Here is a 24,746-nt window from a genome sequence, read left to right as displayed (position 1 = left end):
TCGTCCGTCAGGAGATGAAGCTTTCGCGCTTCTCCCACCCGCTCATCTGGCTGATTGAGCCGCGGGCCCTGCTCAGAAGGTCTGACTGCGTGGTCACGCTCGCCCCAGCTATCTCCGCAAAACCCCATCTCTCGCTCGCTACCCCGTTCTCCTGTTGAGGGAACGAACATGACTGCTCCTGCCGAGGGCATCGCCGCGACGGCCTATGCAGCCAAGCGCAGGCAGCTCGTCTCTCTGGTAGACTCGTTGCGCTCGGCTGGCGCATCTGCCGAGGTCGACCTACCTCGGTGCGTTCCGCTTCCGAGGCCCCAGGCGGCACTCCCTTCGAGCCGCACACGCGAATGAGCTGACCTTCCGGTGCACACAGCATCGCCGTCATTGGCAACCAGTCGGCGGGCAAGTCAAGTCTCGTCGAGGCCATCTCGGGCATCAAAGTCCCGCGCGATGCCGGAACCTGCACTCGCTGTCCCACGGAGGTCCGCCTGCGGTCTGCCGCAACCCCATGGTCGTGCCGCGTATCGCTCCGTTTCGAGCGCGACCCGGCCGGCCGCCCGCTCGACCCAATCCGCGAGGTGCCGTTCGGCAAGGCGCTCGACGACCCGAACGCAGTCGAAGCGACGCTCCGCCGTGCGCAGCTCGCCATCCTCAACCCGCGCATCCGCGACCCGAGCTTCTTCCTCGCGCTCCCCGAGGACGAGGTCAGACGTGCCAAGGCGGGCCGCGGGTTCGGCGGAGACAGCAGCGGCGAGGCGCAGCTGTCCTTCTCGACGAACGTGATCTGCCTCGACATCTCGGGTCCGCAGGTCACGGACCTCGCCTTTGTCGACCTCCCTGGCATCATCGCCAACTCGGACGAGCCGGACGACATCACGCTCATCGAGTCGATGGTCCGCGAAGCCATCACGGGCAACGCCTTGATCCTTCTCACCATCACGATGCGCGACGACTACCAGAACCAGAAGGCGGTTCTGCTCGCGCGCGAGGCCGACCCGGAGGGCAAGCGCACGATCGGCGTCCTGACCAAGGCCGACACGCTCCAAGTCGGCGAGCACGCCGGGTGGATCGACCTTCTCGAGGGGCGGCGGCACCAGCTCGCGAACGGCTTCTTTGTCACGAAACAGCCGGCGCCGGACGACCTGCGCAAGAACCTCGCTTTCACCGAGGCGCGAGCGGCCGAAGTCGAGTTCTTCAGGACTCAGGCGCCGTGGAACACGCTCTCGCTCGCCAGTAAAAGCCGCCTCGGCACGAGCAACTTGACCAAGTTCCTCAGCGACCGGCTCGGACAGTACATTGCGGAGAAGTGCGTGTCCTCGACACCTGTTCCTTACGCCTTCCCTTTTAATACGTTTTCTCCCGCAGGCTTCCCGCCATTCAAGCCGATCTCGCTTCCTCGCTCGCCTACGTCCGCACCTCGCTCGAAGCTCTGCCCCCTCCGCCCTCGTCCGATCCCGTCACCGAGCTGCACACGCGCCTCTCGTCCCTCTCGCACGACCTCGACCTCCTTGTGCAGGGCGCCTCCGGCCACGCCGACCTCGTGCAGCTCAAGAACCGCGAAGACAAGCGGTTCAAGCTCGCGATCAAGGCGACGCGGCCCGTCTTTGTCCCGTTCGAAGACGCGCAGGCGGACAAGATCAAGAAGTGGCGAGCGCAGAACGTGATCCACCCGGCGGCGTCCGGCGGGCAGCTCACGGCGACGCCTGCGGCTGTGAACACTGCCAAGACAGCGCCGGCAGTCGAACCGCTCGAGAGCGCATTGCAGGCATTCAGTTTCAAGAGCGAGCCGGTGCGTTCTCCATCTTCGCGCGCTCGTTCGGCTCGGTCGCCAGAGCACAAGGTGGGGCATGGGCTGGAGCCGCGGCGGAAGAAGCGCGCATCGGTTGCCGACGAAGTGGCGCAGTTGCTCGCGCTTGAGGAGGTGAGCGAGGAGGAGATCCGCGTACTCGCCGACCGCGCGTACAAGGCGAATCAGCTGGACCATTACGTGCGTACCTCTTGGTCCTTCTGGTGACCCGCCACTTTGCTCATGTCGCTCGCACGCTCAGGCAACGCTGCGCAGGATGCTGGGCTCGCATCAAGCAGATCTCAGCTACCGAATCACTGAGTCCGAGGCGCAAGGGCGGGCAGGACTGACCCCGCCGACTCCGGATCCTGCCGTGCAGCAGGCTGCTGCAACTTCGCCGACGCCGCACGGGACGCGGTCCAAGATCTCTTTCAGTCTTCCGCCTGCTCCAGCGGTCGCTGCTGCACCTGGCCTTGCCCTCTTCGAGCCCGGACAGTTCTCCTTCACCCCTCCGACTCCGAAGCCTGCTCCGCCGCCTGCGCCGACCTTCGGGTTTTACGACCCGTCCGCGCCAAATGCTTCGTTGGCCAGTGCAAGCGGGGCTGCACCGCCTCCGCTTGCCGCCGTCAAGCAGGCTGCCAGCGGTGAACCGCTCTCAGCCGCAGCAGCGCCCTCGATCGACATGACTCTGACAGCAGTGCGCGCACACATCGAGCAGTGAGTCCCCCTCATCGCAACCTTGCCGTTTGCCGTCTCACACCGAATGCCCGCAGGCACAAAGGCCGCGAGGTCCCGCTCAACACGCCGTACGGCGCAAAGTCGTCACTCATGCGCATCGCGCTGCAGAACTGGCCCGAATTGACGACCGAGGCGCTCGCGAGGATGCGCGAGCCCGTCTCGAACGCGGTCGAGGAGCTCGTGCTGCGCAACTTTGGGAGGGCCAAGGTGAGCGAGTTGACGAGCATCGCGGCGTGCGTCCCTCTTGTCGCGGAACGCTGTCGACGGTCAACGGGTCCTGACACGGAACGTTGACGACGCAGCATGGTCGTTTCGGACGTGCTCGACCAGCTCTTCCTGAAGGCGACGAGCCGCCTCGACGACATGCTCGAACTCGAAACGTCGCCCTACACGCAGAACACGCACTACTTCTCGACCACCCGCGACGATGCCCTCGCCTCGTACAAAAAGGCGCGCGAGACGGCTGCGCCTTCGCGTGACAAGGACAAGCTCGCCAATGTCCTGTCTGCGCTGGCAGCGTACGGTTTCTCGGCCGTCAAGGAGGAGGACCTGGCGCGGCTCCACGGGGCGGACATGTTTGAGGAGGAACTCGACTCGGCCGCGCAGACTTGCGCCTACTGGAAAGTCGCATACAAGGTGCGCATGTTTCCTGGTTCACCTGTGCGCGATTTCTCGCTCACTTCACTTGCCGTACAGCGCATCGTCGACGACGTTCCGCGAATCATCGACTTTTCCGTCATCCGCCCTCTCCCCTCGGCCCTCTCCCGCGCACTCCTCCAGCGTCTCGTGGCCGGAGGCGAGACCGAGATCCACCGCTTGATGTCGGAGAGCCCCGAGCTGGCGGAGGAGCGTGCCGAGCTGAGCATGCGCAAGCACCGGCTCGAAGAGGCGAAGAAGGTCTTGCTAGCGTTCGGCCGGACGCTCTAGGTTTGTGCACCTTGTCTCAAAGAGCGCACGGAGATGCCATGCAAGTCGTTGCGAGCGGTTGGGAGAGCGACTCGTGCGAGAGGGTCGGTCCGCGGAAGTTCCGCCGCCTCTTGCCTTCCTTCATCTTGCCTCTCGCGCTTCTGAGCGGCTTGAGCGGGCCTCTGCTACACCTTTGGGTTGCTTTTGACGCCCGACTCTCACGTCCGACTCGTCCCGTCCCGTCGACTCTACACCTTGACCTGCCGCCGCTCATGGCGATTCCGTCTCTCGCCTCCTTCGCTGTCGGCAAAGAGTTCCCGGACTGGGAGGAGGGCGAGTGCTTCGTGATTGCGCTATGGCGCTACGGCCGTGCGTCATTCTGCCCTCCCGTCACCGCGTCTTCGAGTTTACGCTTTGGTCGATTCCGTAGTTGCGCACGACTTTCCTGTCGGATCCGCCGACACGCAGGGCAAGACTACCCTGGCGCCGGTCGAAAGGGGACGAGGCTCGCCTGTTCGTACCCTGCCTTCGTTGAAGACGACCCGAAGGTGCCCTCCTGCGCCGGGCCCTGCACCTTCTTTGTCGAGATCACGCCGAACGCCGACAAGCCGCGCCAGGTCGTGACGCAGGCCTGCCTCGAGCACAACCACGACTTCCATCTTCGCGCGTACTGTCGCGAGTTCCTCAAGGAAAACGAGGAGCCCAGCATCGCCGAACGGAGCTCGCTGATTCAGGAGTACGCCCTCTCGTCCCGCCTTCCAGCGCTGAAGAAGAAGTTCGACGGGTACGTCCCCACGCAAGCAACGCTCACAGACGTCCAGCCTCTGCTCGACGCACAGGAGCAGACGTTTCGCGACATTCGCGCGTACCTCGGCGCCGACGCCGAGAAGGCTGTGAAGGGGAGTGCGATGCAGAAGCGCATTTTCCTCGACAAGGGCGAGGTGCGTCTCGCTTTTCGAATCTTGCTCGGCCTGCCTGCTCACCTTCCGTCGTTCTTAGCTCATACCGCCGACGGCCAGCAGCAGCAACAGGACCCGCTCGGGCAAGATCCGCGAGAACAGCAGCGGCGCAAATGTGTCCGCTAGCGCAGGCTCGCAGAAGCGCGTCAGGTCCGAGTCGGTGCCGATTGCGGTGCGTACCACGCGCTCGCCAAAACGTAAAGCGCCTCATTTCCTCCTTTCGCAGAATGACGCAGCGCCGTCGCCCTCGGCGGGTCAGAAGAAGATGCGCACGAGCGCTGGTGCCCCCACGACTCCAATGGCACCGAAAACGAACGTCGCTAAGCAGTCGAAGAAGGGCAAGATGGCGGAGGCTGAGGTTGAAAGCGAGGATCCTGACGACGAGGTGCGTACAGAATCGGAGCGTTTCTCAGGCGTGCTGACGCACGTTTCCATAGTCGACGACCGGTGAAGTCAAGCCTGTCACCTCGCGTTCGCCATTCGCCGTCTCTCCGCCCGCGCAGGAGGAGCTTCCTTCCTTCGAGTCCTTCCTCTGTTCGCTCGCGCCCGACTTCCACTTCCACACCTACGCCCCTCGCTTCTACTCTCTCGATCTCTCGAACGAGCAGCAGCTTCGTGAAATTGTCCGCGGCGACCCGCACGAGCTGCAGGACCTCCTCGGCGAGCTCGCGGCGCCGATGACAGGCGGCAATCGGGCCCGACATGAAGATCTCGCACCGCAACGTTCTCGCGCGCAAGCTTAAGGAGCGCTTTGCGTAGGTATCGCAGCGGATCCCCAGTGTCAGCTTGAATCGGTTTTCTTTGGACGCGCAATCTAGCTTGTAGGCAACTACAGAATTGTTTGACTGCCTCGTGACGCTCGAGCTCAGTCGTTTACAACCGTTCGTCAAAAGCCGCGGCAGTTCGGAACAAGGCGCGATGTCTCATCCCTGGCGCCTCGCGCTCAGGACGCTCGCGTCGCGACTCGACCGCTCCTCCGTCTCCGCGCTCCCTTCGCTCCCCGTGCTTCGAGTACCTTGACTGGCCACCGCGCTTCCCTGGCTCCACTTGCTGTCCGCGTCATGAGCGCTTCGCCGCCGCCGTGACGCTTCGAAGCGGGCTCAGTCTGGCCCGGGTTTGACGAGCATGGCCTCTTCAAGATCATGTTGACACGGAAAGGCAGTGAGTCGAACACCTGTCGCTTTCGATAGAGCGACGGAATTGATGGAGCCACACGCACAGTGAACGAGGGTTTTCGACGTGCGACCACCAGGAGCGACGCGGACGTCGGCGAGAGCGCGCGATGGGCAATACTCTTGCGTTCGGCTGCGGCTAACACCATTACGCTGCTTCGTTGGGCGACGCAAACGCTCCGCCGTGCACATTCCGCATCCTCCTGGAGCCGGTCACGGAAAAGAACATTGCCCGGACGAGAGTCACGCAGGCGTGTACCACCCACAATCATCCGCTCAACCTGTCCTCTCAGTTCGCGGACTACTTCAAGAAGCAGGACGCCGAGTACATTGCCGACCTCGAGCGGGATGTGCGCAAAGCGGCACTCAAGCATCTACACGACCTGCGCCTCACGCTCAACTACCGCTTGACGTCGCACGACGTGCCTATGCAGTGGGAGGTCGACTTGGCATTCGCTCGACAGAAGCAGGTGCTCGAGGACGTGAAACGCTGTCTCGGCTCTGCGCAGTTCTGCAGCATGATGGCCGAAGCCAGGACAAAGAAGGACTTGTTGACGTCTCGTGACGTGCGTGGAAACCCTCGCTACTATTCATTGCAATTGCTGACCTGTTCACTTTCAGCGCGAAAGCGCCACTGAGACAATTCGTGCGCTAGAAGCGCGCGAAGCGCAGCTCGAGCTTGCTGCTCGATCGCGGATATCGCCTGTCACGCCCCGACATGAGAGCGCGCCGTCACCGGAACGGCGTCAAGAGCGCAAAGAGGTTGTTGCTGAGGCAAAAGCCATGCAGGAGAAGGACAAGGTGTGTGCTTTGTTGTTGCGAGGTCCGACGTTCCGCTGAATCCATGCATTCATCGTAGCAGCAACAAGGCACGCCGAAGACCTCTGTTACAGCCGCTCTACCTACCCCAAGCACCTCGGGGACAGCGGAAGGAGCTCGGCAGAAGCGCAAGATCGCAGTTCTCGACCTCTCCCGCGATTCTGACGAAGAGGACGTGAAACCTCGCGTGCGTGATCCGGCTTCGGTAGTTGTAGATACACAGCTAACACGTGGCAGCAGATCAAACGGTTCTCGACGCCTACACCTGCGCCAGCGCCGGCGCCAGGTCCGCTTGCAAAGCCCGAGCTGGCCTCGCTTGAAGGCTACCTGCGGTCCCTTTCTTCTCCTTTTCCGTTCCATCAATACCTCCACCTCTTCATGCGTCCCTCCATCGCCATTGACTCGCCTGAACAGCTCGCTTTCGTTGCCGCTTCCCCCGACGACCTGAACCTCCTCCTCGAAGAGCTTGGTAAGACCCGCACCCTGGAGGAAGGAGCGGTTGAGCCCGGCATGCCGTCAATCTGGCTGCTCGGGCTGCGAAGGGCGCTGACGGAACGAATGGCTGAAGGTACCCAATAGTAGCTCACGGGCTCGAGTTGTGTCTCTTCTTCTCGTGCGTGCACTGTATGAGCGCTTTTTCACTACACCGTATGTACTGCTCTGCGCCTCGCGCGTTGCAAGCTGTCAGACAGGTTTGAAGTCGAAGCCCGACGAGATACTCGCCGCAGCGGCCTTCTTAAACTGCAAGTCGCTCCCAATGCTCGATTGCTCGCCGCAGGCTGTGGAGAGTAGTCTGTGCCTTTTCTTTACGACGCCGACAAGCCTGTGAATGAGGCAGCGGGACCGTGCGAGCCCCCGAGGACGAGTGAAGCAGCACCCGCCGCTCGCTTAAGCGGCTTCGATCAGCACCGGGAACGTCGAGCCATCCGCATCTCAGAGGCTCGACGCGGCGTCGGACGCGCACCAGACGTCTGGCCGGCCTCAAGACTGTCGGCAGAGCTGCCACGAGAGCTGCCGACGCGGAAGATGTCGAGGCTGCGTGCCCCCCACGCCCGCGCTTTGCGCCCCACTTTGCAGCTCGACGGCGATTGCTGCTTCGCAAGCTCATCTCGGCACCTCTGCGAGCTCAGCAGCTTGCACAAAGTCTTATCGACAGCAGATGGTGCGACTCGGCTACTCGTGCGGGCTCTGCCAGCTCGCCTCACTGACTTCCTCTCGGCAGTCTTACGCTCATCAACACCGCGACCACGGCGACACCGGCAAGGCCGAGGGCCGCCCTGACAAGGTTGACAGGCCCAGCTGGTACGCCCACCGCCATACGGAGGTCGCCGGAAGTTGCCGCTCACCTTGCCTCGTCCGTCGCAGGTTCGGGTCAAGCATCAACCCTGCCGAAGCCATCGCCAAGGACCCGCTCAAGGGCGACGAGTTCAAGCCCAATGTTGGGCCTGTCGACACGCAGAAGCGCCAGGTCACCTACCCGCCCAACTTCACCCAGGAGACGTTCGAGCGTGCGATGGGGGACTTGCGCCGGACGCTCGGCGCACAGCACGTCGAGATCAACGACGGCCCGCTGAACGACGGCAACTACTGTGCGTTGAACTCGTGCTGCTGCACTGGCGGTCATTTTGCTGACCTCGCTGAACGTTCGAGCAGACCACGTCCCGCTTTCGCACGACGGCTACGCGGTCCTCGAGAAGGACTACTTTGTCCCGTCCGCCATCGCCTGTCCGGGCAGCACGGCCGATGTGCAGGCCATCGTCAAGTGGGCGAACCGCTGGGTCTTCCCGCTGTGGCCCATCTCCGTCGGCCGCAACCTCGGTTACGGCGGGTCCGCTCCGCGTGTTCCCGGATCTCTCGTGATTGATCTCGGACGGCGCATGAACAAGGTCCTCGCCGTCGACGAGAAGGCGGCCAACTGCCTTCTCCAGCCTGGCGTGACCTACGTGAGTTCGCATTGCGCCTGCTTCTTCACTTTCGCTCCTTTTCGCTGACTTCTCGACCCTGCTTTGCAGATTGCTCTCTATGAAGAGCTCAAGCGTCGCGGACTCGGGGACAAGCGTACGTCTTGCTGTATGTCAGAGGCGGAGTCTCCACTAAACCTTTGCGCCGCCTGTCCCCTCCCCCAGTCTGGGTCGACGTGCCCGACCTTGGCGGCGGATCGGTCGTAGGCAATGCTCTCGACCGCGGAGTAGGCTACACGCCCTACGGTACGGCATCCATACCTCTGCTCTGCCGTCCTGACTGACGACTTCGGAATCCACAGGTGATCATTTCGCGCAACACTGCGGCATGGAGGTCGTGCTGGCGAACGGCGAGGTCGTCCGTCTGGGTATGGACAGCATGCCCGGCTCAAAGACCGGCCAGTGCTTCCAGTATGGCTACGGCCCGTACCTGGACGGTATGTTCACGCAATCGAACTACGGCATCGTCACCCAGGTTCGTCTGCCACAAACACTATTTCAGCTGCTTCGCGCTGACCCATGTCTTCTCGCTCGCGCAGATGGGCATGTTCCTCATGCCGAACCCTGGCGGTGTCCTGTGCGCACTTGCCTTTCGTCGCGGCACACTTCGTCTGAGTCACTGATCCCGCTTTCCTCCGTCGCTCCCGCACCTTCCTTCACTCTATCGCGCATCACTCTGCTTTGCTCTTCAGGCCCTTCATGATGTGCGAGCGCCTGTCCTCGCTTCTTGTGACGCTGGCTCATCCAATCCCACCTCGCAGCTCGTTCAAGAACAAGGACGACCTCGTCGAAGCCGTCGACGCTCTGCAGCCGATGATGGCTTCTCGCCTTCTCGGCAACGTCCCCTCGCTCCGGACGGGCATGTGGGACTCGGCCGTGTACAACTCGAAGGAGCACTACTGGCCGGACCACCAAGGACGGCCTGTCCCGGAGGAGATCGAGCTCGAGATCCTCAAAAAGGAGGGCTTGGGTTATTGGTGAGTGTTGCGCCGGCGTATCCAGCAGCTCTCGCTTCACAGCACGCTGACTCCAAATCCCTCGGAAGGGTGTTCTATGGCGCGCTCTACGGTCCGGAGGACATCACGCGCCCGCAGTTTGAAATCGTCAAGTCGCGTTTCAAGCACATCAAGGACGTCCGCTTCCAGCTGCGAGAAGATGCTCCTGCCCGTTCCTGTACGTTGCCCGTTATACCACTCTGTGGATCTCGCCCTGACCTGCGGAACACGTCCAGACCTGCACGACCGTGCCGCCGTCTTCGCCGGTGTCCCTACCTTCCGCGAGCTCGCTTGGCACCAGTGGATTCCGAACGCAGGCGAGGTACGTTTCTTGCAGCTTGATATCGGGCGCCTGCTAAGCCCAGCTCACACATGTCAATCGACAGCTCTTCTTTGCGCCCATCTCGGGAGTGAGCGGATCGGACGCGCGCGCTCAGGTCGACATGTGCAAGAAGATCACGAACAAATACGGGTTCGACTACCTTGGTACCTTTTACATCGGACAGCGCGAGATGCACCACATCGTCACGATCCTTTGGGACCGCAGCAAACCGGAGCAGCGGATCGCCGCCGACAAGTGCATCCGCGAGCTTATTCGCTCGCACGCCGAGCTCGGCTACGGCGAGGTGCGCTTGAAGCTTCTGTCTGGCTCCGGAACGTGGATCAGTGTCGCTGACCTTCTCTCCTCTCACAGTACCGCTCGCACATCGCCACGGCCGACGACATCATGTCGACTTATAACTGGAACGACGGCGCGTTCCGCAAGCTGTGCGAGCAGCTCAAGGACTCGCTCGACCCGAACGGCATCCTGCAGCCCGGCCGTTCGGGCGTCTGGCCCAAGTCGTACCGCGGGCAGGGATGGGAGGTAAGGTCTTCCGTCCTTTTCTTCTCCCGGAGCGTTTTGTTAACATCTCATGCGCGCAGATTGACGGGGTCAGCCCGCTCAAGCAGGTCAAGCCCGAGGCGGGCAAGTTGTAGACGGCTCATGCTCTGGTCTGTGTTCCGTGGGCTGTCGGATGTATCAGCTCTGTGTTCTCGAGTGCTGTGGAGCACGCGTATCGAATTGTGTTATGACATGTGGGCATTTTGAGAGCCGTGGGATTTCTACAGGATCTTGGAGCTCTACACTGCCTGCTGTCCGCGTACTTCGTCGTGCCCGTGCTGCTTCTGCTTGTCCACCTTGTCTTCTTCCTCCGCCGAGTCCCCTGGAGCAGCTTGCGCGTCGACCTTAGCTTGCGCGTCGACCTTGTGCAATCTCCCGCCCCGCCGCTTCGCCTTGCGCCGCTCCACCCATGCCTTGCCGCGCTCCTTGCTGCAATCATACAGCGTGAGTTTCGGATGCTGCGGCCAGCGAAAGAGACGGAACACGTACAGGGCAGCTTCATCATCTTTCTGCAAGCTGTGCCGTTCAACCAGCAGCAGCGTGATGACAAAGTCGAACCCGATGAGCGCGACGAGCACGCGGAAGAGGGTCTGGAACCCGGCGACGTATGCCGAGATTATCTGCTCTTTGCGTGCCGGGTCAAGGCCGTCCAGACTTGCAGTACCAGTGACACTGGCGGAAGCCCAGATGCTGGTCGGATCGTCGATGATGGTCGAGATGGTCGATTCGGCGAAGCCTCGCGCGCTCAGTCTTGACCTCAAGATGGTATTGCTGTCGAAGCGTCCTGTGTCAGGGGTGATGCATCTGTGGCCACCAGGAAATGGACATTGAACTGACATGATGGTGGCAGAGACGACGGTGAAAATGGTGCCGCCCATTGCGCGAAGGAACAGGCGAGTCGAAGTGACAACCGACATTTCCGATCGTGGTACCGCAGCTTGAACAGCAACCAGGGACGTCTGCAAGGTCTGGCCCTGACCGGCTGCGTGTTAAAGCGGATGAGCGAGGCCGCGAAAGAATTGGAAGGAAGCCTCCGGGACGAACCGCCACTGAATAACTGGTACCCAACGATCCGAGCTGTCGAACTCTTGTCGTCCAGCGTCGAGATGAGCGCGAGGCCAATTGCCCACATGGCGTAGCCGACACAGATACTTGGCTTGTACTCGCCCGTGCGAGAGACGATTAGGCCAGAGATGCCCACAAAAAGCGTGCTTGTGACGAGTTGCGGAATAATGAGGATGCCGCTGCGGATGGCCGAGTCGCCTCGCACCACCTGAAAGAGCTGAGGCAGGTAGAAGAGCTGAACAAGGACGGTTGCGCCCGACAAGAAAGTGGCGACGGCAACGGTGGATACGGTGCGGAATGTGAAGATTGAAGCTGTTCTTCAAGGTGAGCTTGCATCTTCCACGACGAGAGGTGATCGAAAGGACTGACGCGGAACAACGGGAATGCGAGCGATCTTCCATTCCCACAGGAAGAACACCGCAAAGCCGACAAGTCCGCCAACCAGACAGCCGATCACGGGGCCGCTGGCCCACGGAAAGGATGTACCACCCCAGTTGAGTGGGAGAATGAGTAGAACACTGCGGTCAAAAGGAGTCAGCCGTCGAAACAGGCCATGTTCGACTATGGATAGAGACTGACGTCGCAGCGATCGTCAGCAGCGCACCACCATAGTCGATCTGCTTGAGCTTTCTATGAACAAAGTCATGAGACAAAGTCAGCGTGAGGCTGGGTGCTTCGAAGACTCTCGAGGCTACTCATACGCACTCGAGCATACTGCCGCGGACCTTCTTGAGCGGAAGGAAGACCGCTATGATCGCAATGCTCACGCCAGCAATCGGCAGGTTGATCCAGAAGCACCTGTAGAGCGGCAGAGTATGTGAGCTGATTGCCTTCGCGACGCTCGGCGAGGATGTAGCTGCGAACCTGCGCAACGTACCATCGCCAAGACAGCCTCTCAGCCATTACACCACCGATGACGGGTCCGACGCCGTTGCCAACAATAATCGTGACCTCAGTGATGGCTATGGCGGTACGCGGTGAGCATCAGGCCATTCCGTAGAGGCGGCTTCTGACTGACCCTGGTAGTTTCCTCGCTCCTTGAGCGACACGATATCCGAGATGATCTGCATCCAGGCCTCGTGAGCAAGGGCACAAGAATGCGAGCGTGGCGGATGGAAACTCACAATCATGACCAGATTCATCAGCCCGCCGCCGCCGAAACCTTGAGCACCGCGGAAGACAATGAGCTGCAGCATGCTCTGCGCCAGCGCGCAGGCGAGCGAGGCGATCGTAAAGATGACAAGACAGGTGATGAGGGTGTATTTGCGCCCGAAGATATCGCTGAGTCGACCCCAAACCGGCTGCATCGCGCACTGCATCAAGAGGTACGCAGCTGCAACAAACGACGAGGAGCGGCCTGCGTTGAACGCAGCCGAAATGTTGGGCAGTGCGGTTCTGTTCGGGCACGCATGAGCGAGGAAAGCTGCTTGTGGAATATTGAACGCACGACACGATCGTTTGCTCAAGGAAGGAGATGAGGACCGCAAGTTGCAGACTGAGGAAGACAACGATCACTTGCTGCTGCGAGAGCGTGTTAGTTGACTTCGTGTACCGCCACTGCGACCGTCAGCGCACCTTTCCCGGCCTGTAGCGCCGAAGTGGGTCAGCATGGACACGAAGGGTGCAAGAGAACGGGCGCACATGTAGCTCGTCTGATCCACCAGCCCGTTTGCGTGGCGCTCCGAGATCTGTGTGTACAGACGCGTCAGCTCAGGAGGCTCCCGTACATCATAAAAGGACCAACTCGTACCGCCGCCGATCCACCACTCGGGGATGCCGCACTTGCCGCCACTGCTGACCCTGACGAGGTCTCGCGCGGTAAATCCGATGAACAGTGCGAGTCTTGCGCTTCGGGATCAGCCAGATGCGCATCGGCACGCGGCGGGGGCGATGCAGCTCCGCTCGGCGAAGCCAGGCCGTCGGGCAGGGCCCCGCGATCCGAGTCCTTGGGCAGTGCGAGCGAGCTGGAATGACCGCTCTGTGGCTGTCGCCAACCCTCGTTCACGCCGGTGAGCATGAGGTGCGCGTGATGAGCTCGTCGTGCGTGCGCGAGACGACGGGGCAGCGGTGAGCGAGAGGCAGGGAGCAGGCAAGCGGAGCCGGCATGCACTAGGATTGCGGGGTCATGAGCGTCCTTTGAGCAAGCCCAAAGGAGGTGTCAGCGGCGGATGCGCATCCACGGCCAGCTCGCCGATGCCGTGGCACGCTCGCTGCGGCGGTGCGCAGCGTCGCGCTGAGCCGCTGGAAGAATCAGCTAGCAGCGCCACTTTTCTCGCGAGCGCCGACACCCTCATGAATGGAGGAAAAGTGCCGAGTCGCGGACGGGTGACGAGAACAGCGAAGGTTCGCAAGAGGCTTGGAGGGGCAAGCTCACGCTCTCGCCGGTGTGCTGTGGGCCTCTGCGACTCAACTCTGATCAACCATGAAGGATGTACCGATTAGCGCTTCGGAGCGCGAACGGACAGTCGAACAAAGGCGATTCGCCCAGAAAACGCGGAAGCGCGCGAAGGGAGCGGAAACAGGACACGTGATTGCACAGATCAGGACGGCTTGTGGATGTAGACATGTGTGATACAAGAACCAGGGCAGATGAGAGAATAAAAGGACGAGAAGAGGAGAAAGAGCGCATCGCCGGCCCACTTCACGCCATCTCCTGGTGACGAGTCGTGCCCTTGTCCTTCTCGCCGTCGTCCAGCGACTCGGGCACAGCCCCACGCATCTCGGGCTTGAGGTCCTCGTCCGTGGGGTAGGCGTAGCGGTGGACTTTGTGGAGCGGGACGGCGAAGAGCTTGTCCATGCCTTCGAGGGAGCGACCTACGGCGATTTCAGTAGCAGTGCGATGCACGTCAGCAACGTGGACCGTAGCACAGACTGGAAGAAGCAACGTACCGGCAGTTTCGGGCACGCAGAACCAGGCGAAGACGATCGAGATGATGCAGATCGCGGCGAAGAAGATGAAGGCTCCGTAGCGATTCCCGGCGACCAGCAAGCTTGGTGTAGCCCTTGAATTTCCGAAGGACATGGCCCAGTGCAGCGCCATCATGAATGACACACAGTTTGCCCGGATGCGCGTCGGGAAGACCTCGGACGTGAGGAGGTACGGGAGCGCGAACCAGCCTGTGGGTGCCGGAGTCAGCCCAGATGGTCGTGAGACCTTTTCAAGATTTGTAGCACGACCAGAAGAACTCACCGATTGACCAGCCGCAAGCGTGAATGAAGATGGCGGCGATGGCGCCCTGCGAGGCTCGAAGCGCATTTCCGTCGGCGTCGATGCTTGCCGCACTCCTGCCCGTTGTGATACCGAGGTACAGAGCAATGTAGACGAGAGTGACAATTTGGAGCGAGATGCCGAGTAGGAGGGAGCGACGGCGTCCGACGAAGTCGACAAGGAAGACACCCGTAGCGACGGCCGAAACAAACTTGACGATGGCATAGCAGCCCGTTGCGACAAGCGAAGCATTGTCGCCGGTAATACCCATATAGCCGAGGATGGTAGGCGAGTACTGGGTGATAGCATTTGCGCCGGACCACTACGAGGGAGGCAGAGTCAGGTCGCTGTTCGCAATTGAGGAGACTCTGAGAGCCCGCACCTGACCGAGAACATGGCACACAAAAATCAAAGCAAAACGGCGGCGGTTGGTGGTGGTGCCAAAGACCTCGCGCCAGATCTGCCAGTAGCCGGATCCCGCCTTGATAGAGCGCTCCTCGGCGATCTGGTTTGCAGCACCGTCGAGCTCGCCCTGCACAAGTGGGTGGTCCGCCGAGAGATGGCGAAGGCGCACGAGGTTGGCCGACGCCTTGTCGTAGTCGCCGCGAAGAAGGAAATAGCGCGGCGATTCGGGCACGAAGAAGGTGCCGATGGTCCAGATGCCGAGCGGCACAACTTGGAAGATGGTTGCAGCCCACCACTGCTCATTCTCGGGGAAGTGCTTGTGCACGCCGTAGAAGACCCTGTCGCAAGCAGAGAATCAGGAAAAAGTCGACGGAGATGAGAAGGCCCATCCGCCAGGATGACACGGAACTCACCAGAAGCCAAAGACGACCCCGAGCTGCTGGCACGCGGCGTACATCATGATGATCATGCCGCGAACGCTTTGAGGTGCGATCTCAGCAAGATACTGAGGTGAAGGAATCAGTGACTTATTCCGGGAGCGGCGCCGGAACAGCATCATGACGCAGGACCCGTGTCTAAAGAACTCACCATGGGCGAGACAACCTGTACAGTTGAGTGATGCGAGAAGGTCAGCTTGGTACTGCCGGTGAGTGAGAGTCAACTGCAAGATCTTACCGTGGTGCCGCCAATGCCACAGCCGCCAATGAAGCGCGACGCATACATGCCGGACAAGTTACCGTTTGAGCATGCTTGACCAAGGATACCGGCAAGATAGAAGACCGATGAAACACGAAGGGCATTGAGGCGGCCGATACGGTCCGTGATGAAGACAACTGAAGCGCGAGCATTAGTTGGCAGTCTTGCGAAGGATGGTAGAACATTGTGAGACCCACCGCCAAGACAGCCAAAGACGGCGCCGGCCGTCGCAATGGCCGTAATCCAACCCTTGGCGTCGGCAAGGGCGGAAGCGGAGAGCGTTGACAGTCCAAATAGCTGCTGGAAGTGCTTGTTGACAACAATACGCGCGATGTTCTGCGTCACAAGCCAGTCAGTCAGGCCAATCACGTTGAAGAAGGAAGAAGGAAGTCGCGTACTCCTTCGTCGAAACCCTTCGCAACGCCGGGCAGCGCCATCACGACCGCTGACATCCAGAGGTACCAGTTGAAGATGGCCCTCGGTTGCGCCTTCATGGAGCGGCGCGTCCGCGCAATCATAGAGTCCTTCGGAGCCATCTCGAGCAGCGGCGAGAGTGGCGAGAGTCGGCGAGGGCGCAGAGCGAGAGCAAGCGGAACTCAGGCAGGGAGGCAGAGGCCCGACGAGCAGAGGCGCAGGAGACAAGCAAGGCTGGTGTGGGCCACCATGAAGAGCCCCAGGTTCAGCAGAAGCAGGGTGGGGGTGCGCGAGGAGGAGCAAGCCCGCCGGGGGACCATCTGGTGCGATCCCACGGCGAGCTCGCCGCTGCCCCTCTCTCTCCCTCGTGCACGGCAGTCTCGCCGCGCTCGACATGGGCGGCCTCGGCACCGTTCCTGGCGGCCGGCAGCAGCCGGGCCGCGCACTGCTGCCGTTCACGCGAACTGGCTCTCATCGCTCACCGCTCACCGTTCATTGCCTGCTAGGCTACCTGCTGCTCACTACGCATCGCGCTGCTTTCTCACTGCTACGATGAAGAACGGCATCGCACCCGTTGTGCGGAATCTGGCGAAGGAGGCGCTCGCGAGGAACGAGTGCTTCTCTTCGATGTCCATCAAGCTGTGCACGAGCGTCGAGATCGTGGGCGTCGCCAAGGCTGCTGGCTTTGAGGCCATCCTCATTGATATGGAGCACAATGCTTTCTCGCTGTCCACCACAAACCAGGTTCGTTGCTCTCTCCAGGCTGGCTTGCTGCCGCGCTCACCTTCTGTCTCTGCAGCTTTCTTGCGCTGCGCTCGCCCACAACATCACCTGCCTCGTCCGCGTACCCGCCAACGAGCCGCAGTGGATCTCTCGATGCCTCGATGGCGGTGCGACGGGCGTAATCGTCCCACACGTCAGTTCAGTCGAGGAGGCAAAGGCGGCTGTGCGCGCTGCTCGCTTCCCGCCTCTTGGCACGCGGAGCGCCGTTGCCGGCCTGCCACGTATGTCTCTCATGCTCACATTGCTTGCGAGTCCAGAATGGAGCTCACCGGCGTTTCTTTGCAGACTACAACTACGCCCATCTTTCGGCACCCGTCGCAAACCAGATCTGTAACGACGGCACACTCGTCACGGTCATGATCGAGGATCAGGCTGGACTGGACTGCGTCGAGTGCGTGTCCTTTTTCGCTCACTCGCAGTTGGGTTACGTTGCTGATCAACCTCCTTGTTCTGCTTCTTGCTGTCGTCTTTACTCCATTAGCGAGATCGCTACGCTCGACGGCATTGACCTCATCCTCATTGGCACCAACGACCTCACCGCTGAGCTGGGCGTCCCCGGAGACTACGACAGCCCGCTCATCTCGGCCGCCTACAGCAAGGTCATTTCGGCTGCTCGACGAAACGGCAAGCACGCCGGCGTCGGCGGGATCAACAGCCGCATGGACCTCGTCAAGAAGTTTGTTGAGGAGGGAGCGCGCTTCGTCATGGCGGGTACGGACTTGCCCTTCCTCTTGGGCGCGGCAAGGAAGCGCGGAGCGGAGATGGCCGAGATCAGGGAGTGGACAGCCGTGAAGGCGCAGGAAGAGCCGAAGACAAACGGTGTTCACTGAATATTGCTGTACTCGGTGTTGTGAATAGACTCGAGCAGTTCGACGTTCTTTCCGTTAGGTCAAGAGAGTTTGCCGGGCTTGCGTCCCAATCATCGCATTCGTTTACAAGTACAATACTGGCGCTTCAGCACTCGCAAGTCAAATACGCGGCAAGCGCCGATGACCTCTTTTCTCACACTCTGCAGGACGTCGACTTTCATGCAAGAAGTAGTGAAGCGAGACACATTCGACGTTGCAAAGAGCGTCTACCGGATGGGCGTGCCGCCCTTGCAGTGCCAGTCGACGTACTCAATCCTCCCGTCAAGGCTGTTGGTGATGTACAGGCGCTGGCGGTCGTTCGGGCCCGAGCCGAAGATGCAGTTGGTCACGAGCGGGCGCGTCCCGCCAGACTGGATGCGCGCCTTGGGGATGCCGTGCTTGTCGACGACGAAGACGCACGCAAGAGAAGGGTGCGCAATGAACAGGTTCTGCGTTTAGAGGGTTGAGCAGCGTAGACAAGAAGGAGCGGGTCGGAGAGCTTACACCCTCCTCGTCGATGGTCAGGCCATCGGGTCCCGAATTGCCAAAGCCGACAACTGCATAGGTGTAAAAGCTTCAGTACTGCGTAGAAGAGCGCGAGGCGATAGTGAGCGCACAGAAGCGGTTCGCCTTGGTCGTCGTGCCGTCGGGGAGCACCGGCATGCGCCACACAGAGTTGTCGCGCGTCCTAATCATTGAAGTGTCATTGTAGATCCATTGACGGGGAACGAGGGGAACAAGAGGGAACGGACATGGCAACGTAGAGGAACTTCTCGTCCGGCGACAAGACAATCCCGTTGGGCGAGATACCGTTGTTGATGAGCTGATGCAGCTTTCCCTGCGTCGTGTAGCACCAGACACCGCCAGTCTGGTCCTGTAGCCCAGTCTGCCCTTGATCCGTGAAGTCTGGTTTGACCGATGTTGTCAGCGAGCCGGATGCGCGAGGCGGATGCTCACAAACGTACAGATATCGCCGTTTGATGCAATGACCAGGTCGTTCAGGCCTTTCCAGCTCTCCAAATTCCGACTGCAATGATGAATGTCGCATGAGAAACAACCAGCTGCAAGGATGAGGAGAAAGCGAACGGACCGCGGCAGGAACGGCTTGATGGTGATCTCCTTCGGGTCGAAGATGAGCAGCCCCTTCTTGTAGTCGGCCACGATCATCTTGCCGTCTTCCTGCAATCGTAACGAAGCCCGCAAGGGTCAATACCGTTCAAAGTGCGGGATCAACGATGGCAGACGCACACGAACAGCGAGTCCGTTCGGCTCGCCGTCCCACTGCACGCACTCCTTGACCTCCTTTGTCTCCGGGTTGACCTTCATGATGCGGCCGAAGGGGATGTCGACAAAGTACAGGGTGCCGTCGGGGGTCGTAGTTGGTCCCTCGAGGAAGATGTCCGGTACGGCGCCAGATCCGCCGCGCCAGTCAGACTCGATGCCCTTGGCTTTGAGCTCATCGGGTACCTGGACGAGCAGCTGGGGCTCGATGACAGGCGGGATGGGGTAAAAGCCGGCCATGGTTCGGAAAGCAAGTTGCGCGAAGTGGAAGGCAGGGGTGAGATCAGCTCCAGAGTCGAGACGTCGGGACGGTCGGGTCTGTCAAGCAGCTTGAGGGCGCAGAGCACAAAGAAACAGAAGCAGCGTCGGCAGTCCCCCACAACGAGCCGGTGAGCGCTGGCGGGGATCTCGCCGGGGAGAGGTCGCCCTTCATTGTTGCCGCCACTCCCTGCCGCTCACAGCCTTTGCGGTGCACGAGTAGCTGCACGCACACATCGCAGCAGACACTGAGCCCACCCTGAGCAGGTCAGATTGCCAGCAAGCGGTACTTCTGGCGGATCGTCCCGTGTCGCCTGTGGCCAAGGAGGTGCGGCGACTCTTCCGCCTCCTCTCTCGCGTCGGCTGGAGAAGCACAACCTCTGCATTCGCTTGCTGACAGATCGCGCCTCTCCTCCTGCTCCGTCGATCGCCTTCTAGCGCTCCGAGCGACCAGCTTCTCGCTCATCAGCTGAACTGCTCCTCCTCCCGCTTCCCTCCTCGCAATGGCAAGCGAGCCTCCTGCTGGGTCGCGCAGTCGCTCCAAAGGCAAGGCGAAGGCTGTGCGCGCACACTCGACCAGCTCGCACGTGGATACGCCCGAGCCCGACGTCGTTCTCCCCACCTACGTCCCGCCTGCGGGAGCGCTGCGCTCGAGGGCGCCTGGACGTCAGAACATCGCATGCAGGTAAGTTGATCGTTCTCGCCTATGTGTCGGATCAGGGCTGACGACCTTGTTCCGCCTTTGCAGAGGATGCCGCCGACGGAAGGTCAAGTGCGACGGCTCGAAGCCGAGCTGCATGTCGTGTCAGGTCATCTACAAGGAGCCGGTACGTCACGACGACGACCTCTTGCGGCAGCTGCGAGAGCTCACGGCGGCTCTGCAGTGTGTCTACGACGTCAAAGCGGCACCTGCCGAAGCTGCCGTCCTCGAAGCTCAAATCGCCGACTTGCACTCTCTGCTCGACACGCTTGTTCTCGCCGGACCAGGCGACCGTGAGCACCTGCTCTCCGAGTATGCGATGAAAGGCGAGGCTTCGTCGTCCGGGACGCGCACTGTTTCACCGCCGAGCGGTGGTCCCGCTCCCTCCCTTTCGCCGCTGAGCGTGACTGCCGCAAGCGAGGAGCTGCGGGGCAGTAAGCGCACGGCTGTTGATGCCGAAGACGAGGGTGCGGATGGGAGTCGCGGCTCGCACTCGCCTGAGGATGACATGGCCGCCGCTATGCTTTCCGAGCTGTCCTTCGCCGCTTCGGGTCACGTCGAGCACTTCGGCGCCACAAGCTTCCTGGTACGCTTGACTGCGCCTTACGTCTCCTTCAAGGCTTTTCAAGGCTCATTCTTGTCTATTTACAGCATCGTCCCACCCTCGGAGCGAAGCCTTCCCCGGCAATCCTGCCCGACAGCCCTTCGGCGAGTCCCGGACAGCTTGGCGGGCAGCTCGGACTGCACACCTACAGCGTACCGGTCGATCTGCGGAATCACCTTCTCGACATGTACGATAGCTTCTTGGTTTCGCGGTGCCTTGCAGAAAAGCCGGCATACTCACGAGTCACGCACACAGTTTCTTTCTCTGGCAAACTGTCCATTGTCACGTCTACAAGCCCGCATTGCTGCGCGATCTAGACGGCGGGCCCTTCTGCAGCGAGTTCCTCCTCAACGTCATTTTCGCCCACGCTGCCCGCTTCAGCAACCGCAGCGACGTGCGGAGCTCTACGTCGGACGTCAAGACGGCCGGCGGCGTCTTTCTCGCACGCGCAAAAGAGCTCTTGCGCCTCGAACTCGTCCGTCGCTGCTCTTCGCGCTTCGTACCGACGCGACTTCGTAGCTGACTCCGTCCCGTCCGCGCTGCGCAGGAGAAGCCTTCTTCGATCCCGACTGCCCAAGGTCTCCTCATTCTCGGCGGGCGCGAATGCGCGTGCGGGAACCACTCGCAGGGTTTCCTCTGTGAGTTGGCGGACTGCGTCTCCCATCTTCAGCACGACTGGGGTTACTGACCGCCATGGACCACCATAGACACCGCCATGGGTCTCAGCATGGCAATCGACCTCGGCGTGCACCTCGACGGGACCAAGATCGGCGCGATGAACCACGACCCGATGGAGACGGAGGTGCGGAAGCGCCTGTACTGGTCCTCGTACCTCGTCGGTCTTCTTCGCCTGCACTCGCTTCTCGCTACTTCTGTCTGACGCTTCGATCTGAACAGTGGGACAAGTCGATCTCGCTCTGCCTCGGCCGCGCACCGCGCTTCCTCAAGAGCGACAAGTCTTTCTTCGGTCCTGCGCCCATTTGTCAGTCTTTTGGTCCGTCTTCCACGCCATCTTACTCATACTTCTGAGCCCCGCAGTTGATAAATCGGAAGACGACGTCCCTTGGCGCCCTCAGTTCACCGAGATGCCGGAGGACCTGCAGCATTACCCGTTCTTCCCGTTCCGCTCGGGCATCTACTTTGAGAAGACGTGCCAGCTAGCCGAGGTGTGTCACGTTGCCGAGCGTTCCTGCTGAATCATTCGTGCTGACCTACTTACGTGCCCAGATCATCGAGGAGATCCTGCTCGAGCTGTACGCCGGGAAGCGCAAGCCAAACGGCGACCTCAGCTTGCGACGCTACACCTCGATGCTCGAGTCCTGGCGTGAGAACCTACACCCCGACCTGGTCATCCCGCCCGACGCCGTGGTCAGCCCGCCGCCAAATCGCATCACGCTCTCGTACGTCTGCGAAGTTGCCTTCTCCCGAACCGCGCTGACGTGTCCGTTCTTTGCAGCATGCTCTATCAAGCTACAGTGATCCTCGTCAACCGACCCTTCTCGTTCGGCGGGTGGGGCCCGAGGCTGCGAGCGAGCGAGGAGCTGCGAGCGGACGCCAAGCAACGCTGTCGAACCGGTGCGCTCTGCTCTCTTCTCTCCACACCCGTCTAAAGCTGACTCGGACATCGACAGCTGCCCACGAAATCGCTCGGCTGCTGCAGCTGTACGACCAGACCTTCCAGTTCCGCAACATGAACTGGCGTAGGTCTGTCTCTCGCTCCTCCTTTGCGCGGTCTGCTGAGTCCCCATTATCCGCAGTCATGGGCTACTGCTCGTACACGGCGGCAACCATCATCGTGTTCGACCTGCACGCTCCAGTCGTCGACGTCGCGCGAGAGGCAGGAAAGCACCTCGAGGTCATCCTCGCCTCTCTCGGCAGCCAGACTACCGTCACGCCAAGCGTCCAGCGTTCAATCGAGATTATCCGCCATCTCATGCTTAATGCGCCGCCCGCCAGCGGAACCGTCACGCCTCTCAATGCTCACGCTGCGAAGAGACACAAGGATCAGTCGGTCGGCAGCGACACTATCAGCGCCTGGACCTTCGAAGCGCTCAACCCGTCACATGCCGCCGCAGATCAAGGCGCGCCTGCAGACCCAGCAGACCTCTCCTCACTGCAGCTGCCGGACGACGTTCTCGGCGAGCTGCTCGCTTCGGCCGGTCCGCTCGACGGTGCAGATCCGTCGGGTCCGAGCGGGCTTCCACCGCCCATTTTGCCCGAGTTTCCAGAGGCCGGGCCGCTCTCTTGGCTGGGTGCGAGCGAGGATGCGAGTCGAGATTGGCTCAGTAGCTACAACTGGTTGCAGCTCGGCGCTCCGCAATGAGCAGATTAGCCGTGCAGTTTTTAGTGGTCGTCTTTGCAAGCAGAGGACAGTGTCCGCGATGTTGAACATTTTGGACGGCGCACCTGCCGGTCGAGAGCCGTCAAGGGGAGCTCGCCGTGGCGGGCTCAGCTGCGGCGTCTTTCTCCGTTTCCACCCCACGACGCCTGACTTTTCCCCCGCTCTAGGACCCGCATCGATAGGAACGAGGTCTGCGGGGTCTGCGAGCGCCCTGGATGACGGCCCCGGCGACGGTCGCCGTGAGCATCTCGCCATCAGCGGGGCATGCTGGTCCGAGGTGGAGCCGCTCTCGTCTCTTGCTAGCTTCGGACTTGTGGCTTTGCTGCTGTCCTGTCTCGTCTGCTGCTATTTTACGCGCCCGCGCTTGCGCGAACATGCCTGTACCCGCCAAGTTGCCGTACACCGTCGCTTTCGCCGACCCGATGCACCTCGACGGCGTCGAGCTGGCGCGCGAGCTCTTCGAGCAGGTCATTGTCTGGGATGACCCGGACTACAAGCGGTGGATCCACGAGGCCGACGGCATTTGCAACCGCGCCAAGGTTATTCCGAGCGTTGATCTGCGGGCCGCAAAGAAGCTCCGCGTTCTGTCGAAGCAGGGTGTCGGTGGTATGTCTCTTCTTCTTTTTGCGCTACATTGTTGTCTACCTCGCTCGTGCCGGGGTGGGAACGCTCCCGGATGCCTGTGAGCGGATACTGACGCCGCTCTTTGACGTTGCGCAGTGGACACGGTCGACCTCAAAGCCTGCCGCGAGAAGGGGATCACGGTCTGCAACACGCCGGGTATCAATGCTGAAGCGTGAGTACTCTTTGCATGCCTTAAGCGTCGCTTGAGGAGGCCACTGCGTCCGGGCTTTCGCATTTCCGTCGACTTGCAGTTCAAGACTTACGCTTTGCCGATTTGCAGCGTAGCCGAGCTCTCTCTGGGACTGGCGCTCTCACTCGTACGGCGCATTTCGGAGCTTGATCGGCGCGGTGAGTCTGCATGTGCACGCCTCTTCGGTACCTGCTGCTTCGGCTTGACCTCTCATTGATCCTGTACTCATTCTACAGCTCGAGCGGGCGAGGTCAACTATCCGACCAACGTCATGGGCAACAGTCTCTTTGGCAAAACGGTCGGAGTTGTCGGAATGGGCAACATTGGGCGCCAGACAGCTGAGAAGTTCAGGGTGCGCCCCTGCCGTTCATGCGGGAGCCCTTATTCCAATTGCCTGACCGGCGCTGACGCTTTTTACCTCATCAGAACGCTTGCAGCTGCAAGCTCATCGCCTACGACCCGTACGCGCCGAAGGAGGCGTGGACGAAGGAGGGCCGCGGCGGTGCTCTCCCGCATACACGCGTCGACTCGATTGAGGAGATGCTCGACCAGGTCGACGTCTTATCGCTGCACCTGCCCCTGACGCCTGCCACCAGGGGCATTATCGACCGCAACATGTTTGAGCGGATGAAGAAGGGTGCGATTCTGCTGTGCGTTGTCTCGTCGTCTGATTGCAGCGCGCCCTAACCCATCTGCTGACGTTTCTTCTCACAGTAATGCTGCGCGCGGCGGCATCGTCAACGAGCAGGATCTGTACGAGGCGCTCTCGACCCGCACCATCGCCGGCGCCGCGCTCGATGCCCTCGAAATCGAGCCGCCCACGAAGGAGGCATACGGCAACACGTTCTACACCCTCGACAATATCATCCTCACGCCGCACATTGGCGCTGCTACGCACGAGATCCAGTCGCTCTCGGCACGTACCGTTGTCGAGCAGTGCGCTGCCCTCCTCCAGGGCAAGGAGATCGTGAACATCGTTCCTTGAGTTGTATGCAAGCACCGTCGATCTGTCGTTCCTTCTGTGCAGATTTTTATAACAAGACATTTCTCTCCAATCGAACTCTTGAAGCGACGTCGACAGCCTTGTTGGCGGGAGCGCCGTCCTCGCGGAAGCAG

At 61.1% G+C, this 24,746-nt stretch overlaps 9 protein-coding genes across 9 annotated transcripts; 6 read left to right on the top strand and 3 right to left on the bottom strand.

The window, feature by feature from the left end:
* Positions 1-168: 168 nt before the first annotated feature.
* JCM10292_000669 (dynamin family protein) lies at positions 169-3,445 on the top strand (the record flags this gene model as incomplete). The annotated part of the gene is made up of 8 exons (XM_076650873.1): positions 169-287; positions 368-1,300; positions 1,360-1,783; positions 1,898-1,981; positions 2,043-2,497; positions 2,554-2,751; positions 2,821-3,154; positions 3,215-3,445. 8 exons carry the CDS (start codon positions 169-171, stop codon positions 3,443-3,445), a joined length of 2,778 nt encoding a protein of 925 aa, XP_076503554.1.
* Positions 3,446-3,696: 251 nt separating this feature from the next.
* JCM10292_000668 (uncharacterized protein) lies at positions 3,697-5,142 on the top strand (the record flags this gene model as incomplete). The annotated part of the gene is made up of 6 exons (XM_076650872.1): positions 3,697-3,793; positions 3,893-4,365; positions 4,424-4,555; positions 4,610-4,768; positions 4,821-5,006; positions 5,068-5,142. 6 exons carry the CDS (start codon positions 3,697-3,699, stop codon positions 5,140-5,142), a joined length of 1,122 nt encoding a protein of 373 aa, XP_076503553.1.
* Positions 5,143-7,533: 2,391 nt separating this feature from the next.
* Positions 7,534-10,308, top strand: JCM10292_000667 (FAD-binding oxidoreductase; the record flags this gene model as incomplete). The annotated part of the gene is made up of 14 exons (XM_076650871.1): positions 7,534-7,536; positions 7,597-7,676; positions 7,740-7,963; positions 8,028-8,317; positions 8,387-8,432; positions 8,501-8,581; positions 8,638-8,810; positions 8,875-8,912; positions 9,097-9,312; positions 9,381-9,508; positions 9,567-9,652; positions 9,717-9,956; positions 10,025-10,195; positions 10,255-10,308. 14 exons carry the CDS (start codon positions 7,534-7,536, stop codon positions 10,306-10,308), a joined length of 1,830 nt encoding a protein of 609 aa, XP_076503552.1.
* A 144-nt stretch (positions 10,309-10,452) lies between these two features.
* Positions 10,453-13,150, bottom strand: JCM10292_000666 (MDR family MFS transporter; the record flags this gene model as incomplete). Its single annotated transcript, XM_076650870.1, has 14 exons — positions 10,453-10,642; positions 10,703-10,984; positions 11,051-11,195; positions 11,258-11,590; positions 11,648-11,796; positions 11,858-11,908; positions 11,984-12,076; positions 12,156-12,240; positions 12,297-12,342; positions 12,403-12,673; positions 12,726-12,796; positions 12,854-12,863; positions 12,920-12,966; positions 13,112-13,150. 14 exons carry the CDS (start codon positions 13,148-13,150, stop codon positions 10,453-10,455), a joined length of 1,812 nt encoding a protein of 603 aa, XP_076503551.1.
* Positions 13,151-13,919: 769 nt separating this feature from the next.
* JCM10292_000665 (uncharacterized protein) lies at positions 13,920-16,123 on the bottom strand (the record flags this gene model as incomplete). The annotated part of the gene is made up of 9 exons (XM_076650869.1): positions 13,920-14,092; positions 14,168-14,395; positions 14,469-14,808; positions 14,869-15,229; positions 15,305-15,396; positions 15,480-15,494; positions 15,567-15,724; positions 15,785-15,923; positions 15,986-16,123. 9 exons carry the CDS (start codon positions 16,121-16,123, stop codon positions 13,920-13,922), a joined length of 1,644 nt encoding a protein of 547 aa, XP_076503550.1.
* Positions 16,124-16,553: 430 nt separating this feature from the next.
* JCM10292_000664 (HpcH/HpaI aldolase family protein) lies at positions 16,554-17,614 on the top strand (the record flags this gene model as incomplete). The annotated part of the gene is made up of 4 exons (XM_076650868.1): positions 16,554-16,745; positions 16,801-17,005; positions 17,070-17,175; positions 17,266-17,614. The coding sequence occupies 4 exons, from the start codon at positions 16,554-16,556 to the stop codon at positions 17,612-17,614; spliced, it is 852 nt and encodes a 283-aa protein (XP_076503549.1).
* A 245-nt stretch (positions 17,615-17,859) lies between these two features.
* JCM10292_000663 (SMP-30/gluconolactonase/LRE family protein) lies at positions 17,860-19,153 on the bottom strand (the record flags this gene model as incomplete). Its single annotated transcript, XM_076650867.1, has 7 exons — positions 17,860-18,081; positions 18,137-18,189; positions 18,250-18,320; positions 18,385-18,538; positions 18,598-18,659; positions 18,723-18,811; positions 18,881-19,153. 7 exons carry the CDS (start codon positions 19,151-19,153, stop codon positions 17,860-17,862), a joined length of 924 nt encoding a protein of 307 aa, XP_076503548.1.
* A 521-nt stretch (positions 19,154-19,674) lies between these two features.
* JCM10292_000662 (uncharacterized protein) lies at positions 19,675-22,798 on the top strand (the record flags this gene model as incomplete). Its single annotated transcript, XM_076650866.1, has 13 exons — positions 19,675-19,856; positions 19,920-19,998; positions 20,056-20,457; positions 20,523-20,662; positions 20,731-20,950; positions 21,023-21,113; positions 21,183-21,310; positions 21,373-21,457; positions 21,514-21,641; positions 21,703-21,875; positions 21,932-22,050; positions 22,107-22,175; positions 22,233-22,798. 13 exons carry the CDS (start codon positions 19,675-19,677, stop codon positions 22,796-22,798), a joined length of 2,382 nt encoding a protein of 793 aa, XP_076503547.1.
* A 392-nt stretch (positions 22,799-23,190) lies between these two features.
* JCM10292_000661 (hydroxyacid dehydrogenase) lies at positions 23,191-24,615 on the top strand (the record flags this gene model as incomplete). Its single annotated transcript, XM_076650865.1, has 6 exons — positions 23,191-23,422; positions 23,537-23,612; positions 23,721-23,788; positions 23,867-23,982; positions 24,057-24,280; positions 24,345-24,615. 6 exons carry the CDS (start codon positions 23,191-23,193, stop codon positions 24,613-24,615), a joined length of 987 nt encoding a protein of 328 aa, XP_076503546.1.
* Between the last annotated feature and the right edge of the window lie 131 nt (positions 24,616-24,746).

The sequence above is a fragment of the Rhodotorula paludigena genome (assembly GCF_050403205.1).
Source record: "Rhodotorula paludigena JCM10292 DNA, Rt_paludigena_JCM10292v1_ctg42, whole genome shotgun sequence".
In the NCBI taxonomy this organism is placed as follows: domain Eukaryota; kingdom Fungi; phylum Basidiomycota; class Microbotryomycetes; order Sporidiobolales; family Sporidiobolaceae; genus Rhodotorula; species Rhodotorula paludigena.
The sequence above is the reverse complement of the archived record's forward strand: the minus strand, read 5'-3'. Positions and strand labels throughout refer to the sequence as shown.